Here is an 18,239-nt window from a genome sequence, read left to right on the forward strand (position 1 = left end):
ACTGTCGATCAGCTTCAAGGCAGCGAATACATATCATTTCGAAACAAAGCAACTGAATTATCTGTTGAATCAGGTTGCATTCTTTGGGGCTATCGCACCGTCATTCCAAACGCTCTGCGTAAGATCATTTTGCAAGACCTTCACGCATCGCACATGGGAATTGTAAAAACGAAAGCGTTAGCTCGCTCATATGTTTATTGGCCGCATATTGACAAAGAAATTGAAAATTTGATAAAAGGTTGTGTTTATTGTCAAAAGACGCAAGTCCTGAGAAAAGTACTCTCATGCCGTGGACACCCACTGATTCAGCTTGGAAACGTGTTCACATTGACTTCGCAGGTCCCGTTCGAGGCTATTATTTGTTCCTTGCAATTGATTCATATTCCAAATGGGTTGAAGTTCTCAAAACCAAGGTAAATTAAGAGAAATTTTCTCACGATTTGGTTTAATCAGCATCTTGGTTCAAGACAATGGAAGACAATTTACTTCTGCTGAATTTAAATATTTTTGGGAAATGAATGGCATCGTATACATATACACCGCACCTGGACATCCATCGACAAAGGGTCAAGCCGAAAATTTTGTCAAAACATTGAAGAAGTCATTAATTGCAACGATTGAGGAGAGCAAAATAGGTGACTTCGACACCCTAGGGGGAAAGAACTATTTATATTTGTAAATATTTGTAAGCATTTGCAATATTTACGTTCATTTTACGTCCATTTAAAAGCGTATTTACATAGAATATTTATGAATGCTTGAAATATTGACAGCCGCGCGAGCGCCATCTGCAGGTCGCAAATACGCTGTAAATATTCATACAAATAAGTATGTTCATTTACACTCATTTACAATATTTACAACATATTTCCACAGTTCTTTCCCCCTGGTCGACACCATTCTCGATAGATTTTTGTTTGACTATCGAATTACAAAACATTGCACAACTAACGAAACTCCTGCGAAACTCCTTCTCGGAAAAGAATTGAAATCGCGTTTTAGTTTGCTAAAACCGCCTGTAGTTACAGATGTTATCAAAGAGAAGCATCAAACCGCAATTAAAAATTATAAAGGAAATCGTAAAGTAAATTTTTCGGTAGGACAAAAAGTCTATGTAAGAGATTATCGAAACCCAAACAAAGCCCGTTGGTCACAAGCTACTATTAAAAATAAAATAGGACCACGTAATTACACCTGTTTGTTACTCCGTGAAAAACGTGACATTAAACATCATGTAGATCAGATCAGAGCGAAAGAAAAGATCAAAGACTTTTACATGTCAAACCGTCGTCGCTAACGTCGTGGTTCAGTGCTGAATGTACAGCAACACACATGAAATACTATTTTTTAATCATGCAATTCATTCATAAAAAAAAGAAGAAATCTGTTTTGAACAAAATATTGTTAATATAATTAAACATCTTTAGAAAGGGGTTGTAGAGTATGTAAAGTACATCATTATAGCAAAGGTAAAAGAACTTAATCTATTACTACATTTTTACCGCAGCGCCATTCAGACACATTGTCAACTAGAATAAAACCATTGTGACATTAGCTAGTAAGAACACTGAATAAAGACTTTCTTCTGTTTCCGACTCTCAACTGAGATACATTACAGTAATTAAGTGGCTATATCGGTGGAAAATCACATTTCCTTTGACTTGGAAATAGGGACTCTCAATATGTTGATTTTCTGAAGACTTGGACCGAACAGGTCAACTCCCTTGTTACTAACATTTTTTGTCTTTTATTGGTCATAAATTTTCGAGTTTTTTCCATGCTAGGTGACATTTTTGATAATAACTCGATTTGCCCACACGATATCGCTCAAAATTGGCTGAGAGTCTTGTTTTGTCGTCATGAAGCTGCCATCAAATTTTCAGAACGGTTTTCTAGCTGTGAAGGGAGTTACAGCGCTATGTGTGGTCAGAAAAGTCATTCTTTGAAAATTTCTTCGTTCGTTCCATGCTAGGTGACATTGGTCGACCATATGGGTGTTAGTAGGTAATGTAAGTGTCTAGATCGGTAGAAAATCACATTTCCTTTGATTTGGGAATAGGAATTCTCAATATGTTGATTTTCTGAAGACTTGGACTGAACAGGACAACTCAAGGTTGGGGAGTATGGAACGTCATACAAGTTGATCGTGGTGGCATCAATATAATAACTAAGCAATGGCTCATAGAAATTAGATGAAATAGGTTGATTCGGATAGGAAATGAGCCATATCATTTTAAGACGTAACGAACGAATACAACAACGATGGCGATGAAGGCACATGAACATAAAATAAACTAAAAACCATGTTGTCTCACGATTCAAGGCTTGTTATGATGAAATGCCTAGGGGGAAAGAACTGAGTAAATGAAAATATAAATAAAAGTTTTATTATAAAACGAATTACATACGTAATTCATACTTTTCCGCTCCGCGGCAATTTGGTTTACCTCCCGCTTAGTATTTAACCAAAATTTCAATAAAAACTCTTTTCATAGCACTTCTGAGCTGGAAAAGTAACTATTTCGACCATTTTCCATATAAAAAGTCATTTTCGAACAGAATTTCAAAAATTTCAAGAAATGTCGGTTTTGGACCAAATTCATGGGCAAGGTGCTTGGTTGTTCGAAGGTTCCCATTATTTTCAAAAAAACATCAGTTTGCCTTGACAGAAACTCTGAAAAATGGCTTTCTGAGTGATTTTTCATACGAAAGTGTATTTTTCGGAGAAAATTTCAAGAAATGTCGATTTCAGGCCAAATTGATGGGCAAATAGGTATTCGGTTGTTCACAGACCCCCATTATTTTTGCAAAAAAACATTAGTTTATCTTGACCAAAACCCTAAAAAATGGCTTTCTGTGTGATTTTTCATACAAAAGTCTATTTTTCGAGGAAAATTTCAAGAAATGTCGATTTTGGACCAAATTTATGGGCAAGTAGGTGTTCAGTTGTTCACAGACTCCCATTATTTTTGCAAAAAAATGGCAGTTTGCCTTGGTCGAAACTCTGAAAAATGTTTTTTTCGGGTACTTCCCGTACAAAAGTGTCATTTTTCAAGGTTTTCCAGGTCCTCAGTCGGAGGCTTATGGTACGAAATTGGTAAATCAGAATGGGCTCAAAATCAATCCGAAGCTTTGTCTCGACATGCCAAAACTTTTGGCTTTTACAGATCTCAATTATCTTGTCAACTTTTTGAGATAATCGGCGAACAAAAAGCTAGGACGCGAACGACGCCATACGCACATCGCAATTTTGCACATTTTTCATAGTAAACAACATGTTTTTGGAGGCAGATAGGTCTTGATCGATAGGATTTGTTCCCATCTACATTGCCTAGTGTACAGATATGTGCTTTTTGAAGTTTGGCGTGACGTTATAGTGGTCCGAAAGAGGAGATGTCATGAAATTTTGGCTAGTAAAACCAATACTTTTCCATACAAACAAAGTTTGCGGAAAAGTAATATTGTAAATAATCGCATATTCTACCGAGTTTGGATCAATACGCGTCAATGCGTGTCAATGCGCTGAATAACTAGCTGCGAATGCATGGTCAATAAAATGTGCGTATTTGCAACTGTCATTCCTGCTCGCCACGAACGCGATGAAGCAACAGAACAAGAAAACAACAACAATAACACTACGGAGTAAATATACCAATAGTTCTTTCCCCCTAGTGAAATGCATCCATCGGATTTTTTTATTGATTATTTTTGTAAAAATCAAGAAAATCAAGAAAAACAATAAAATCAATGAAATCAAGAAGATTTTGAATGTCCGGTTGTCATTCGTTGGGTAGGTAAAATCAATAAATGTTTATCAGGACCAAGAAAAAATCACTCCAAAAATCTAGAAATCACAAAAAAATCAATCACAAAATCCCAAAATCACCAGAAAAAAATCGATCCGGAAAAAAATCAATTCAAATTGAGCTTCCCATCGAACAAATACAGTTTTATTAGGAACTGCCCAGATTCAATGCATGAATATCATGGGTTCCTGTAAATAAATATTTTGACTTCGTCAATATGACTATCAACAATTTAGAAAAACCAAATTCACGACCACCTCCAATGGAACGGAAAAGATTTCCGAGAGCTATGCGTAGTGGATAGTAATATGAAAATGCGATTGAATTGACTGAACCAAAAGGGCCAAACAATTATGGAAACTTGCATACCTGTGCCAAATAAAAAATATATTCATGTACACAATTCATTTATTTCTGAAAAATTTCTTCAAAAATTAAAATTAAACACACCTTTTTAGCTTGTTCTATTTTGTTTCTATTTTTATTGGCTTTTGTTTTTTTTTTCCTGAGAACAAACTAAAACTAATCAAATAACCGATAGATGACTGTTTCGGTACGGGTTTTTTACATGGAATTTTGTGTCTTTTCAAATCTTCCTCTTCCCAAACTAACGAATGCTTGTTGTCTAAAACAATCTAAATGTGACTGTAATATAGTTCCAGCCTAACAGTTTGAACATTGGGTCTAAAAAAAAATATTGCAGATTTACACCATGTTGTTAGCTGACTTGCACTGGCGCATAGCTTCGTTAAATCCTTGGCACAGTGAGAGATCATGTTGATTTTCAGCACATTGCAAGAATTGCTTAATCTCCCACGAGCATGGCCCAGTTTGGGGTTGCTGCGATTGGTAGGCTGGTTGAGCTGCTGGCGCTGGTGCTGGTTCGGTTGCTACTTCTTTTGAGTCGCTACCGCCTGAGAACATTCCTGTAACGGCGTGTCCAACAGTGTGACCCTATTGAAATCAGGAAAAAACATTTGTTAAAAAAATAACAAACTTTGAACGCTATAAAATGTTGAACTGATTTTCAAACGGAAAACTTACAATAGCCGATCCTACAGCGACACCACCAGCGGTGGCTGCCATCTGTTGGAACATCGATGGTTGACTGTAAAAAAACCGAAAATAATTAATATTCAATTCGCAAAAGAAGAAATCCAATAGCCAATTGAAATGAAGAGACAATTACCCTGATGCAGCTGGAGCGGCAACAGCGCTTGGTTGAGCGGCAACTGGAGCTGGTGGAGGAGCAGTTGGTCTGGCTGCTGCCGCTGGTGGAGCTCTTGGCCGGGCTGGAGGAGCAGATGACATAGTTCTGAAACAAGGAAAACAAACGAAAATTAGTCAAAATCGCAAAAATCCACATAAACTAATAAAAGATTGTGATTCACGAGACATCATCAAATTCGGCAAGCATTGCACATGTTTACTGTATCATTGCATTGTCATGTGACTGTGAGGTGACAAAACGAAAATAAATCTACGTCGAATGTACGACGTAAACAAAGAACTATCGAACGATACGCCAACGACGTCATCGATGTGAAAACACGCGACTTGAGCAATCAACGAGAAAATTGTGAAATTTATCTCGATTTTCCGCACATGTTTTCATTAACATCACTCATTCAAGGTTATGTTCATGTTGTTATATAACTGGTAACAATCATAAATTCGTTTCCGTGAAAACATTGATGCAAAAAATTACTAAGAACACTGTTCACACTTTTGACTATTCGATTATGTCCTTATTCACTTGAAAAAAAAATCATTTTTCATGTCATTGTGACACAATAAGCAAAAATTAGCACTTACCGTCTACTTGCTGGTGGTGGGCTTGCTGAACGTCCTCGTCGTGCCATTTTGTTACTTGTTTTTAAATTCCCAATTTAACTTGGATAAATAAAAGAAAACACTGAAAATCCAGAGGAGAAAAAAAATTGTGTTTAATATTAGTTTCTTTTTTCACTTCACAAATCGCTTGCTCAATGCACAAAAGATGATGAAAATCTGTATCTCTACCTTTTGAAATCTGTTCCGATTGCTTTCTCACTTTATAATGAAGTGCACAGTGAATATGGGGCCCATTTGACGTCTATCTTCATTCGAATTGGACTTTGACTGTCGAACAAGTTCCAATGAATTATCTAGAATATTCAACGATTCTAATGTGGGGTGGAATATTGTCAACAGATGGCGTTGATTAGGGAAATACTTTGAATGTTTCTTGTTTTGTTGTCAATTTGTTAAATTTAATCAATTTTTTTTCATATTATTTGATCGAGTATCGATTGATGATTTTTCCACTTATTTTTTTTTCAATCAACAATTATGTTTGGTCATTCAAAAAATACGGTATTCAATTTATTCAATTAATCACAATTCCTTCCGTTCAAACTACAGAGATATTTCCCCATTCGAAATTCGACCAATTCGACATTCGACCAGATGATTTCATTGACATCTGTGAAGTATAGAAACGTCATCGAGAAAGAAAGTCCAGAGACAAAATACAACTTTTCTTGCAGTGATACAACAAATGATCTTTTCCAAAAACAAAATATTTCTCAACGGCTGATTAAGATTATATCAATAGTTTCGATTAGAAATGGCCAATGTCTTAGAATCGAATGTAGTTAGTTATGTGTGTGCTTGTGGTCATTTGAATCCAATAACAAAATTGTTTTTTTGTCGACATTGTCTGAAGCCAAGGTGCGGCTTTTGTGTGTGTCATGAAGTAAGTGCTAGTTTTTTTTCCATTTCTTCTTCCATGAAATGGGTGACCAAAATATCTATGGATTTAAAAAAAGTATTAATTCAATTTATTGAATTCGTAGGTCGATTCTCACTTTTGTTACAATTGTTTGGAGAATATTCCGTCGGGAGAGGCGAAGTTGAAAAAGTATCGTTGTAACAAATGTTTCGAGTGTCCCAGCTGTCAACATACGCTATCGTCACGAGCAACAACCGTTCATGTTCCACGTGATGGTGATGCCAAAGCCGAGAAAAATGAAAAGGGCGAAGCAGCAGCGGCTGGTGCAGCTTCACCAGCTCCAGATGCCGATAAAGCAACTAAAACATCCGCACGTAAAATGTACTATTTATCGTGTTTAGCTTGCCGGTGGACATCACGCGATGTTGGATTGTCAGATCAAACAAACGGTACGGTTTTCAATACGGAGATTTATTGTTGACACAAGCGGTTGTTTCGCTTCAATACCTTGACTTTGCAATAACTCCAAAATGTTCAAATTAAAATCTCCCCTAAAAAGTAATTGAATATTGCAAATTGCCACTTGCTGATGATTTCTCTCGATTACAGCTGCTGGAAATTGGCCTGAAATCGAATACGCACACGCAACTCGGTTCTCAAAACTAATGGAGTACTATCAAGATGTGGTGTTAGTTGAAAAGCAAGAGAAACAGGATTATTCGCGTCGGATGACCCCGAAAAAACATAAATTCGGTAGTTTAACTGTAAGAAACTTCGAAATTGTTCAAAAGAAAGGATGTAAAAACTAAATCTTTTCCATTCCTAGGATCGTACTGGTTTGACAGCATCAATAGTTCGTCGTCAAATGGGATGGTCTGAAAAACTCGCTGTTAAGAAAAATCCAAAAATTTTACCATCCGAAGCAAGCGAAGAGGTTGATGAATTGCCTAAAGACATCTTCACTCAGCCAATCAACTTGAAATCGGTCACAACACTGAAACAACGCTTGCAAAATCCATCGCTTCAACCAACATCGGTGAATAATCTGTATCCACAGCACAAAAGCATTTCGATCAAACGATCGTTGCGTTGCAAACAATGTCAACACAATGTCTTGAAGCCAGAGTTCAATCCACCGTCGATTAAATATCGTATTCAATTGTACGCAAGTGCTCACATGCCTGATGTTCGTCTCATCAAATCGCAACCAATTGTTCTCGGTTCAACGGACACATTTACAATTCATTTGCGTTTGACGAATCCAACACTACACGATATGACCATAACGATTATGGATTTGCCAACGTCAGACGAAGAGGATCTGATCATTTCCGAGTTGAAGAGCAGTTTTGAAAAAAGTTTGAATGCCTCTTCAACGGTAACTACACCCAGTGGCACTGGATCAGCACCGAGCAGTCTCACTTCGCTGCCGTTGAGTCGTCAGCAATCGATCATTGCCGAAGAATTGCGACCGGTTGGCGATGGAGTCAATGCAATGGTCATCATTCCGGATTCATCATTCATTTTGAATTATCGTGACGATGCCGCCGAATTCGATGACGATGATCAAGTGAAAAAAGAAGAACTAAAATTCATCCTCTGGCGCAAAGCCAACAAAGTCGCAATCGAATTGAATGTTAAACCACAAATGAATTTACTGAAGGTTGGCGATGATGTCGTCGCTGGCTTTACAATGCAATACACATACGTGAATACGGTCGTTGGGAGCACAGCAGCTAGCACCGCATCGAGCAGTGATAAAAAGGAAAGACACGCGCTTAGTGTTCGTGTTTACGTTCGTCTTGGACAAATTCAACCCAATTAATCTTTAACCGAGCTAATTTCGGCAACATTTGATTTAACAACTACGAAAAAAATAAATAAACGGAGGAAAAAAAGTGTCTTAAGTGCTTTTAAAATGAACTGAATTCTGATTTCGGAAAAATAATGCAATCGATGAAGTCTCGTACTTCAACCGCGAATTAAATCCCTTTGATTGATGTTTTGTTTATCGACATTGATAGTCTCGCTGATAAATGGGATTTTCTTCTTTCAAAAAAAAAAACACGCATTATTCTTTGGAAAGCAATCATTCGCTTGATGTGAGCTACTTCCTATTTATCAAAACGGCCGTATCAATTGCTGTATACTCATAAATGATTTATTAACCAAATAAAATGCAGTATTCACACAAATTGTTTCCTATTATTTCATGAATGGTCTTTCTTTCGACACATGTTTGAATCGTTTTTAAAGAGATAGTAAACATTTTACTGAGTCATGATTTAAAAAAATGGGTAATTGATTCAATACGGCGAGAATATCGCAAATGATTTGTTGACAACTGGCAATATTGAATCAATTAACATAACAAATTGGAGGCATCATGAGGAGATATATGCTCGCAATTGGGAGAGTAGACAGATTCCTTAGTGTTTCGTGAAATGATTTTCATTGTTTGGGTTTGAGAACATTCGTCATTGATTGAGAAATGATGAGTCCAAATGCGCATTCACAACATCGAGCATGTATGCTGTCACAAAATTTAGTATTTGACAACCAATAAGATCATTTCTCAACAAAAGCGTTTAATGGAAAACTGCGCGTCCAGGCCATTGTCTACATGTTCTTGATAGTTTAATTGATCTTGATAGTTTAAGCGTGATATTTCAAAGCTATCGACCGTATAAATTAATTAATTTAGCCCATCAAAACAAACATTGGCTTCAACCAATGGCACAAAAAATGAGATATAAAAACTTCGTCAAGATTCATTCAACTTTCAGTTTATATCGTTACGTCTTAAGTGGACACGCGGAACTGTGAAATGAAACTCATGTTGATTTATATTGCGTTTTGTCATTGATGTTCAGTGCGTTTTGATTTTTAACGATAAATTTTTTTTTTTTCATTGAAATAAGTAATAATTTGCTTGGAATTATGGCTAGCACACTGTCACTTTCTTCATTGACGAGCATAAATGTTATGGCCGATTTAATGTCGTCATCAACTAGTGTGAATGTTATTGGATTGAGTGGAAAAAGTCTCAATGTACAAAGTAAGTAAGAGTGTCGTGTCGATATGAAGAAATGAAAGCTGCTGTCCGTTAGTTTTTTCCATGATACGTATCAAAATATTGACACCCAATTTATAACTCAATCAATTCAGCATTTTCAAACCATTCAACTTACTCCATCCCTTCAATTTTGATTCCGAAACTCTAAAAATGCTATACCTTAAACTTAAATACGCGTCAAAGCAAATAAACATCGTCACGTGTTCAATTAAAACTAAATTAAGTAAGAATTTTTATTTTTCTTTTCTTATTAATATTAACAAAAGTGACGTACAAATACAATTGTTTATGTTTTTTTTTTCTCTTCGGTTTTGTTTTCAATTTATTCATTGAAATCTTTCAACGTGTGTCTCATGTCTCTCATGATTTTTTCTTGTCGATAAAGATCGTAGTCAAGGTCTTTTGAAATATCTTTGCAAGTGGATTGAATTTCTTTCATTCGATGGTGTGTTTTGTCGGCTTTTGCTAGTGATGCATAGCCTTTTTCCAGAATGTCATCCAAATTCTTTTTCTCTTCGGAAGCAATAAGCGTTTCTTCCAAACGTTGTCGTTTGCACGTTTGTTCGTATTCATCGACGGCGGCATCGATATTTCGTAGTACATTGGTGGTGAGGTCTTTTAGCAGCTCTTCGTTTGTTTGCAGCCACCAAGCAGTCCGAATGTAATCCTGATACTCGTACTTATCGTAAATCACATAGCTCGGTAATCGTTGATCGCTGCTGAATCGTTGATATTGATATGACAGTAAATCGGTTGCAAAGATTGGGAACGCATCAAGCCAACTGTACTTGGCTAATTTTTCTTTAAATTCAAATTTATCCAAACGTCCTGGATTTAAATACGCCAAAATATGTTGAATCATTTTGTATGCCGTTCGATTGGCATCCGATTGCGATGGAATATGAGCCCGAACAAATGTTAAAATCACTTCTTCCAGTTCGGATATTTCGGTGACATGTTTTAAATCGATTTGCCGATGAATTTGTAATGACTTCAAAAAGTTTTGCAATTGTTTTTGATATTGTTCGGCGGTTTGTTGCCAATTTTCTGGGAAATACTCTAAACCTAATGGGATGTCGAGTTGATGCTTCGGCACAAATTGACGTAGCTCGTACGGGAACAGCGTTGGTGAATCCATTGATGGAGTGCACACAGAAATCAGTCGATCAATGGCTTCATTGTGATAGTCGACAAGGAAACTGAACCGTGTCGTTGCCTCAAGTAGTGTTGGATTTCGACTCACCGACATGTAGATACGTTGCCACAGTTCATCGGCCAGACAAATGCGCAGGAACGATACGATTTGTTGCAATTCCAATTGATCATCGTAGAATGAATTGGCGGCCACATATTTCAAACCATGTTTTGTCAAATGACACAAATTGTTACCGCGATTTCGTAAATTATTCGCGAAGAAACACCCGTCCACTTTGTCATAATCCATAAAATCGTACAGATTTAGCGCATTCTTTATGTCATCCAAATCACTCGTATCCAAGCTGTAAATGATCAAACCGGCCGCATTATTCAGTTCAATCGTTTTTAAGACCGCTTTGAGTCGTTCACGTGTTTCATGCAATTTTTTCGTGGTCAAAAAGAATAAAATGGCATTTGTTCCCTCGACATCTTTTGGCACATGCACTGTTTGGCTTTCGTTGAGCAATTTTTTGCCGGTAAATTTTCGCATGCATACATTGACCCGTTGATTGTGAATGTCATGTTGTTCAACGAAGAAAATATCATTTTGGCGGGGGAATTGGCGATAGAATACATTGTCCAACCATTGGCTTATGGCTTTACATGATGGGTCTTCATTGGTGTCGGGCAGTGAAATGGCACATTTCCAGTAGATATTTTGCATTCGCTTGAGTTTGGTTTGTGCGGTCAATTTGACCAGTTCCGGTGTTATGATGCTCCACAAATCAATACTGTCTTCTCGAATCGGCGGAGCGATGAGTTTGCTTGGCAACCCGGAACGATAACGCTTCATGAGGCTCAACGTCTTTGACTGGAGTGGGTGCTGTAGTTCGGGAATTAGTTCTTGCATACTCTTTGCCGGCAACCACGCTGGTGTGTTTGCAATTTTCTGCCTTTGCTGGATCTTCTGACGCGTCAACTTTCGCCAACATGTGAAATATTTTTCGAGTATATTTTTATCCCAAGCGGTTTTCACATCAAAAGCGATTCGTTTCAGTTCGGCATCAATAACTTCGTTCACAAGATCGGTGTAGGTTTTAATGATCGATTCCTCGATCGCTCGGTACCGCTTTAATTCCGTAGAAGTGATTTCTTCCAGGTTACTTGATACCAATTCCCCGATAATTTCTTCTACATACTTTTCCGATGCCTTTTCAATTTCGCCTCGTTTCTTCTCCAGTTCAAGCTGCCGTTTTTTCTCTTCTTCTACTTTCTTTCGTCGCGCTTGCTCCTCTAATTCGGCCTTCCTTTTTCGTTCATTCACTTCAGCTTCTTTCTTCTTGCGTGCTTCTTCCTGCAGCTGGGCTGCTTCTTTCTCCTTTTCAAGTTTTTTGGTCAGTTCATTGTCTGTGTCTTTCAGTGGCATAACTCCTGGTATCGACGTTGAATTGCCTTTAAATCCACCGAACAGGCCAGTGCCAACGCTTTGGCTAGATGATGTCGGTGTTTGAAATGACGTTCGTCCCATGAACCCTTTGTTGTTTGACGATTCATTCGACGCAGCCGATGAGAAGTCACCAATAATTGATGGTGCATTCGACGTCGCATTGCCAAATACATTCTTTGTTGTTGGTGGTTTCACTTGAGCAAACGATCCTGATTCAGTTTCAGACTTTTGTGAGAATCCCGTCGAAAAAATACTGTTGGTTGGTGTGGTGGTATTTTCAGTCGCTTTTCCAAATGGCGTATTGGTTGTGAATTTGAATGAATTACCGTCGAATGTATCAAATGGCTTTGACTGCTGCCCAGCTGGTGTATCATTTGAGGCGTTGTTTCCAAATAGGTTGGTTTGTGGGGCAGATTGTTTATAGGCTCCAAATATGTTATTTGCCGAAGGTTGCTGATTCGATTGAATCTTGAAAAATCCACCAGATGAATTTTGTGTAGACGATGTGAGTTTGTTCGATCCAAAAACGGATGACGTATTTGATGTGGCGGAAAACGTATTCTCAGAACTGACGATTGGCTTCGGTGATAATCGAGACTTTGGACTAGATCTTGGTGGTGCCAACGGCATTTTGAATACACTTTCGTCTGGAATGACGGATTTTTGCATTCGAGCCTCAATACGCGCTTCAGGCTTATAGTAATTCTGATCATCAGCCGTCCAAGCTTTGAGAAGTAAGAGTCTGCGAAATTAAAGACAAATATTTGATCATTTATTTTGGAACAAGAGGAAAAAAGATTGAATTAAAATGAAAAAGGGAATCCCGTGTGCACGTTATTTTGATTAAATAAACCAATTGGATCAAAAAAGGCTGACTATGATTGAGTTTTAGTCGAACAAATCATGAAAAATCGATAAAAGTATCAGACATCAGACAGTCGTTTGAAAATTCTGCTTACCCATTTTCATCAAAACTATCGTGCGGCTCATACTTCTCCAGTACACTTTTCATATCAAGTGGTGCACCATGAACCACCTCACCAACCGACGAATGTCTCTTGTGTTCGACTACATTGATAGCTCGATCCAGTATGTAAGGCATATCAGGTAGGTAAAATGAATTCCGATCCAAGTAGAATCGATCATCGTCACGGTCGACGGATAATCCGTAGTATTCCAAGAACTGTGCACATTGTTCGGCATCTTCAAATGCCAACAAGTAGGTTAAGTTTGAAATTGGCATGTAGACCGGATTTCTGGGTGCATACGCTTTAAACATGATGTTCAGTGCCTTAACACGAACTTGCGTAAAGTATCGCAGCAAAATGCAGGCATTCATGTAGGTTGTTGAGCGAACAAGTGAGAAAAACTTCACATAGTTATTGCTTTCGATGGCAAGGTACACTTTAATCGCAAATTGTATTTCGGGCGACTGTTGAATCTCTTCTCGCAACTGCTTTACTTCCCATAAGAAATTTGAGTCATGCAAATTCAGAAGCACTACATAGGCCCGGAACTCTGGCTCGTTCGGACATCGAATTCTCTTCAGATCCAAATCGTGGTAATTGTATCTGAAAACCAAACGAGATACAAATTTCGTTCAAAATATAAGAATGGGGAATTGAAACATGTGCATTGGACATAGGATATGCCATTGACATTAAAAAGAAAAGAAAAGAAAACAAAACAAAACGAAACTTACTTCAACGATTGCAAGCACTTGGTGAGATTCTCGGTATTTATTCGATGATCAAAAATCGATGGTTCCTCGGCCACCAAACGACCGGCACAATGGATATGGAATCTAGCGCATTGTTCAATGAGCAAAACCGTTTCGGTACTACATAGTTCCTGTTGTGTTATGTCTTTACGGATGCTTCGCGTTCGATCCCACACAAATTGATACCATTCACCGATAGATGTGTCCGGATCGTCACATAAATCCATAATGTTTTGGAGTAAATATGTCATGGTAAGCTTAAGTACCGGCTCTGGTCGCAATTCATGTGGCAATGGTGTCTCTTGATCGGCCGAACTTCTGGAATACTCTTTCACACCCATTTTATAGTTCATCACCGATTTTGAACCATTTCCCGACTCAAACGGTTCCACTCGATTTTTCGATTCACGCGATAATCGCTCTTTCTCTGGGCACATATCAGGGCATACACCTTGTGTGCTGGTCGCTTTTCTGATATCTAAATTCTTCACAGTTGTCAAACGAATCAATTTGTCACGGGCTTCTAAGGTTCGAAATCTATGATGGAATAAATTTATTAGATTTCTACGTGCAAAATGTTGAAAAGTTAGTCTTACTTGTCCAATGGTGTATGGGCCGGTTTCCGTAGAATGGCTTCGAGTTCTATTTTGGTTGCCTTATCCGTTGTTGACAGTACCGGTACCGATGGCGGTGGTGGTGAATAATTACGACCTGGCTGTTGTATGGCATTCAGTGTGTTTATCGACGGCCCAGAATTCTCACTTGAAAATGTCGGACGTGACAATTTTGCAGCTCTCAAATCACCCTTATCTATTAATACAATATTCGCACATTATAATTGACGTTTTTTGCCATAGATTAAAAGTCAAACTCTTACTTAACGTTCGAATGCCTCCAAACAATGGCACTTTTGGTGCACCGGTCATTGCTTGTAGCTCATCTTGCACGTCAGGGTCAATAAATTCCGCCATTGCTTGATTTTAGCCTAGATTTTTCTTTGCCAAGAATAATGCCGATTACTTTGACGTTCTTCACCATTCAATAGCGCATTTTGTTTTTGTCACACTTATTGCAAGGATTTTTAATGACTTCATACACACACGAGTACGATCAAGCCTGTGACGACAAATTTTTTTTTTTTTCGAATGAGCAAAGGGAAATGAACAAGAAAAAGATCAAATTTTAATCAAGAAATGTAAAAATATGGTTGCAAGTGAACTGTTAAAATGAATGACAACCGATATGAACAACAAAATATCAGTTTATCGCAATGCGAAACACTTCTTTGACACTGACAATCCAAACACTGTGAAAATTCCCAGAGTTTGCCATAACGAATACACTTGAGGATATAAAACATTTTGGTATTCATTTTGTTAATTCAATTTTTATCAAATCACTTCAAAAATGCAAATTTGAATGAAAATTACCTTTTTTCTGTTCTTTGACGCTAATATTTACGCAAAACTTGACACAATTGCGATGATACTAGAAGCAATCGTTTTTACTACGTTTGTTTTGACCGCACAAATGTATGCAATATCTACATTTCATCAAATTGTATTTAATCCAATGATAATTGCACCATTTGTCGTAAGAAAAACAGAAACTTTTTCACCGAAACCCGATATAAGAGAATGTATGGTTTACGCGGTCAAAACAAATCGCTTCTGTTAAACTACACATAACCTTTTTGGCATTTCCAGTGAAATGATGACATTTCATTGCGGCAGCCGTTCCGAAATTAGACCAGTTACAACCATGTTCGAAATTCGAAATACCCGAAACGTACCAGCATTATTCGTATATGTGGGAACAGATCAGACAGTTGTACTTTTTTACTTTTAAATTGACCGGTTAGACGGAGTGAATGGAATCGAATAGAATTGTGAAAGTCCAAATTTCGAGGTGTTGATTCACAAATAAACGAAATTTAATCATCATTTCCAAATGAATTACGATACATTTTAAAACGAGGTTCTGCTAACGGATTGACGATCTGTGCTTTATTCGGAAAACATTTTATCGGCGCTAGATTAACAGGTCGTCATATTCAACTCATTTGAAACGAGATCGTAAAACTAAGTTTTGCAACAGGCCGATAGTTAAAACACTTGCGTAAATCGACAATTTAAATGTGGAAATGAAAATTTATGATCTATTTTTATAAAACGCATTTCAAACAGGAATGATTCTAAGAGTATGTAAATAGAACATAAAAAAATTCGTCAAAACTGCATGATAAACACTGATAATAACTTAACACTGATAATGAACTTACGTAGATTATTTGTACATTTCCCAATCAAAAACAAATAAACCAAATCGCCATAAACAATATTGATATGATTAAACAGAAGTAAGCACTTACGGTTGGATAAATAGATGCTACAAGTGACGAGAAAAAAATGATGCGCGTTATAAATAGAAGAGTTTTTTTTATGGTTTGTTCATTGGCGTGATGAGGTTAGACAAATAATAATCTGTTGTGGGGCACCATTTCATTATTTGATATTCACATAAACGAAGTGCAATTAGAAAAAACGAAAAATCGACTGTTGCCTTTGCTACTGAAATGGAAAAATCCTGTTCCTTGATCGAACTCTTCGCCTTGATACAGCATGATACTTAATATCAACGTGCTTTCTCTGCTGACATACATTCCATCAAAGATAAGCTGGCTTCGGAAGGCGCCAATTAAATTGTTTTATTTCCACTTGAACAAATACGAATTAAATTTTACCACCAAATAAAACCACAATACAAATTAAATTAATAGGATGTACCAATGTCATATGATGCTTTTACCGCAATGACGTTCATTTAATTATTATCATTTTACATTGTGATGTAGCGTGAATTTGTTTACCGGTAGGAAAAATTATTTATCGAATTTTATTTGTGTAACCTAGAATAGAAAGTTCGACAAATTCGCACAGATATCCTAGGGAGGCTTTTGTTGTTTTTGATAAATAACATTATTTCCTAAAGAAAAATTTCCATTTAGAAATGCAAACGCTGAAGTTCATATATTACCATTGAACTCGAGGGGATTCTCCAACTTGAGCTGAATCAAGACAATTTTATTGTCAATGATAACAACATTGAGATATATCAAAATATTTATTTATAAATGAAAATCATGATATTGAACGCATATCGTATACGATCGATTCTACATAGGATGTTGAATCATTGCTGGTGAGAAAATTATAACACGTAGACCCTACGTCACAGAGAGTGTCTATTATGTGTCTCGTATCGAGAGTCTCGTTTAAGGTAGATTGTTGGTTATCAGGGGTGAAAGTAACAGTATGCACAACGATTCGCCGCTAAATTGTTGTCATTCCAGATCACTGTTAATGCACATGTTTGTAGAATTACGTTTCAAACGTTATTTTATTGTTGCCAAATCCAAATCTCGATTGTATAGTATTTGCATTTGGATTAAATCGTCATGTTGATGGATTGCCAAGCGTCGTCATGTTGATCAATTATCACCATACTGCAATTGTATTATGATGCGTCCTGGCGTTTGATTTATTGATGCAGAAATAACAACCGCTGAAATGAAGTGAATTACGCACCAAAATGCGAAACTAGGAGAACAAAACGACAACACATCGCTCAAGGTTAGAGACAATGAGGCGTTTGTGTTTTTTCACGGTTCAGTGAAAACAGATGCAAGTGAAACTCGTTTTCTCGTTTGAAATTTGCTATCCACGATAAACCCGTGTTGTACAACTTGTAATATACACAACAAAAAGCAAAATGTACGATGAAAAGACGCTCGTGTTCGGTACGCTATTTTTACAATCCAAGATTGATTAACCTCATGTGATTACTATCGCACCGCAGTCTAATTGCTCCAAATGAGGTGTAAATACACTAATCGGTCTGAAGATTATTTTATTTCAATTGCTCAAATGGATGTCAACATATAATTTTTCAGCGCTTAAAACGAATCGATTTTTGATTCGAACAAAAAATCGTCAACCGGTCTTCAAAACTATCGACGTCATCTAGCATCTGCCGCATGCATAAAATACGATCAATATTTTTTTGTGCAATATAATCCAAATTGATTTTCGATTATAAAACGCAATCTCATGCCTCGTTTAAATTAACTTATGCAAATCGAATGGAGCGAGAGAATCACTGAACCGAACTCTAATCGAATTTGATTTAAAATATTTTGTGTCCATGAAAACAAATAGAATATGAAAAAATTAATTATTTTTTCTATCACTCAAATTAGGTGCGTGCGCGCAAATTCGCTTGTTGGCTATTTGACTGACTGGTTCGTTGTTGTGTGTTCGTTCGTCGCACGCTTTGACACT

The 18,239-nt window shown here is 37.2% G+C and overlaps 4 protein-coding genes and 1 long non-coding RNA gene across 6 annotated transcripts in view; 3 read left to right on the forward strand and 2 right to left on the reverse strand.

The window, feature by feature from the left end:
• The first annotated feature begins 1,299 nt into the window (after positions 1-1,299).
• Positions 1,300-4,506, forward strand: LOC129569604 (uncharacterized). Its single transcript, XR_008688056.1, has 2 exons — positions 1,300-2,009; positions 2,088-4,506. It is a non-coding gene; the product is annotated as an uncharacterized LOC129569604 (long non-coding RNA).
• On the reverse strand, positions 4,258-5,938 carry LOC129569602 (coiled-coil-helix-coiled-coil-helix domain-containing protein 10, mitochondrial). The gene is made up of 5 exons (XM_055448637.1): positions 5,829-5,938; positions 5,622-5,721; positions 4,996-5,121; positions 4,851-4,914; positions 4,258-4,760 (listed from the first exon to the last, which is right to left on the reverse strand). Exons 2-5 carry the CDS (start codon positions 5,666-5,668, stop codon positions 4,512-4,514), a joined length of 486 nt encoding a protein of 161 aa, XP_055304612.1. The 5' UTR covers positions 5,669-5,721; positions 5,829-5,938; the 3' UTR covers positions 4,258-4,511.
• Positions 5,939-6,251: 313 nt separating this feature from the next.
• On the forward strand, positions 6,252-8,714 carry LOC129569601 (dynactin subunit 4). The gene is made up of 4 exons (XM_055448636.1): positions 6,252-6,543; positions 6,644-6,968; positions 7,129-7,283; positions 7,346-8,714. The coding sequence occupies exons 1-4, from the start codon at positions 6,415-6,417 to the stop codon at positions 8,342-8,344; spliced, it is 1,608 nt and encodes a 535-aa protein (XP_055304611.1). The 5' UTR covers positions 6,252-6,414; the 3' UTR covers positions 8,345-8,714.
• A 36-nt stretch (positions 8,715-8,750) lies between these two features.
• The window catches only part of LOC129569600 (synaptic vesicle glycoprotein 2B-like), a 33,222-nt gene continuing 23,733 nt past the window's right edge, over positions 8,751-18,239 (forward strand). The window contains exon 1 of the mRNA XM_055448635.1: positions 8,751-9,577. Coding sequence (XP_055304610.1) covers positions 9,460-9,577 — 118 coding nt within the window. The 5' untranslated portion in view covers positions 8,751-9,459. The remainder of the gene's footprint in view (positions 9,578-18,239) is intronic.
• LOC129569599 (protein xmas) lies at positions 9,799-15,640 on the reverse strand. 2 transcript variants are annotated; one of them, XM_055448634.1, is made up of 7 exons: positions 15,330-15,600; positions 14,966-15,015; positions 14,777-14,884; positions 14,496-14,709; positions 13,882-14,436; positions 13,139-13,750; positions 9,799-12,921 (listed from the first exon to the last, which is right to left on the reverse strand). In XM_055448634.1, exons 3-7 carry the CDS (start codon positions 14,868-14,870, stop codon positions 9,918-9,920), a joined length of 4,479 nt encoding a protein of 1,492 aa, XP_055304609.1. In that variant the 5' UTR covers positions 14,871-14,884; positions 14,966-15,015; positions 15,330-15,600; the 3' UTR covers positions 9,799-9,917. The 2 variants fall into 2 exon arrangements, with proteins under 2 accessions (XP_055304609.1, XP_055304607.1); XM_055448632.1 differs by having other exon boundaries at positions 14,777-15,015; positions 15,330-15,640.

Source organism: Sitodiplosis mosellana, unplaced genomic scaffold, assembly GCF_009176505.1.
Source record: "Sitodiplosis mosellana isolate CC-2019 unplaced genomic scaffold, AAFC_SMos_1.0 Smas_scaffold_38, whole genome shotgun sequence".
In the NCBI taxonomy this organism is placed as follows: Eukaryota; Metazoa; Arthropoda; class Insecta; order Diptera; family Cecidomyiidae; genus Sitodiplosis; species Sitodiplosis mosellana.

Coding starts and splice junctions, on each gene's coding strand:
- LOC129569602 (XM_055448637.1), bottom strand. CDS start 5,668: ATGGCACGACGAGGACGTTCAGCAAGCCCACCACCAGCAAGTAGACG. Junction 5,122..5,621: donor CCACCACCAGCAAGTAGACG/GTAAGTGCTAAT, acceptor TCCTTGTTTCAG/AACTATGTCATCTGCTCCTC. Junction 4,915..4,995: donor GCCGCTCCAGCTGCATCAGG/GTAATTGTCTCT, acceptor GTTTTTTTACAG/TCAACCATCGATGTTCCAAC.
- LOC129569601 (XM_055448636.1), top strand. CDS start 6,415: ATGGCCAATGTCTTAGAATCGAATGTAGTTAGTTATGTGTGTGCTTGT. Junction 6,544..6,643: donor GCTTTTGTGTGTGTCATGAA/GTAAGTGCTAGT, acceptor TTGAATTCGTAG/GTCGATTCTCACTTTTGTTA. Junction 6,969..7,128: donor ATTGTCAGATCAAACAAACG/GTACGGTTTTCA, acceptor TCTCGATTACAG/CTGCTGGAAATTGGCCTGAA.
- LOC129569599 (XM_055448632.1), bottom strand. CDS start 14,870: ATGGCGGAATTTATTGACCCTGACGTGCAAGATGAGCTACAAGCAATG. Junction 14,710..14,776: donor TGGAGGCATTCGAACGTTAA/GTAAGAGTTTGA, acceptor TTGTATTAATAG/ATAAGGGTGATTTGAGAGCT. Junction 13,751..13,881: donor AAGTGCTTGCAATCGTTGAA/GTAAGTTTCGTT, acceptor TTTGGTTTTCAG/ATACAATTACCACGATTTGG.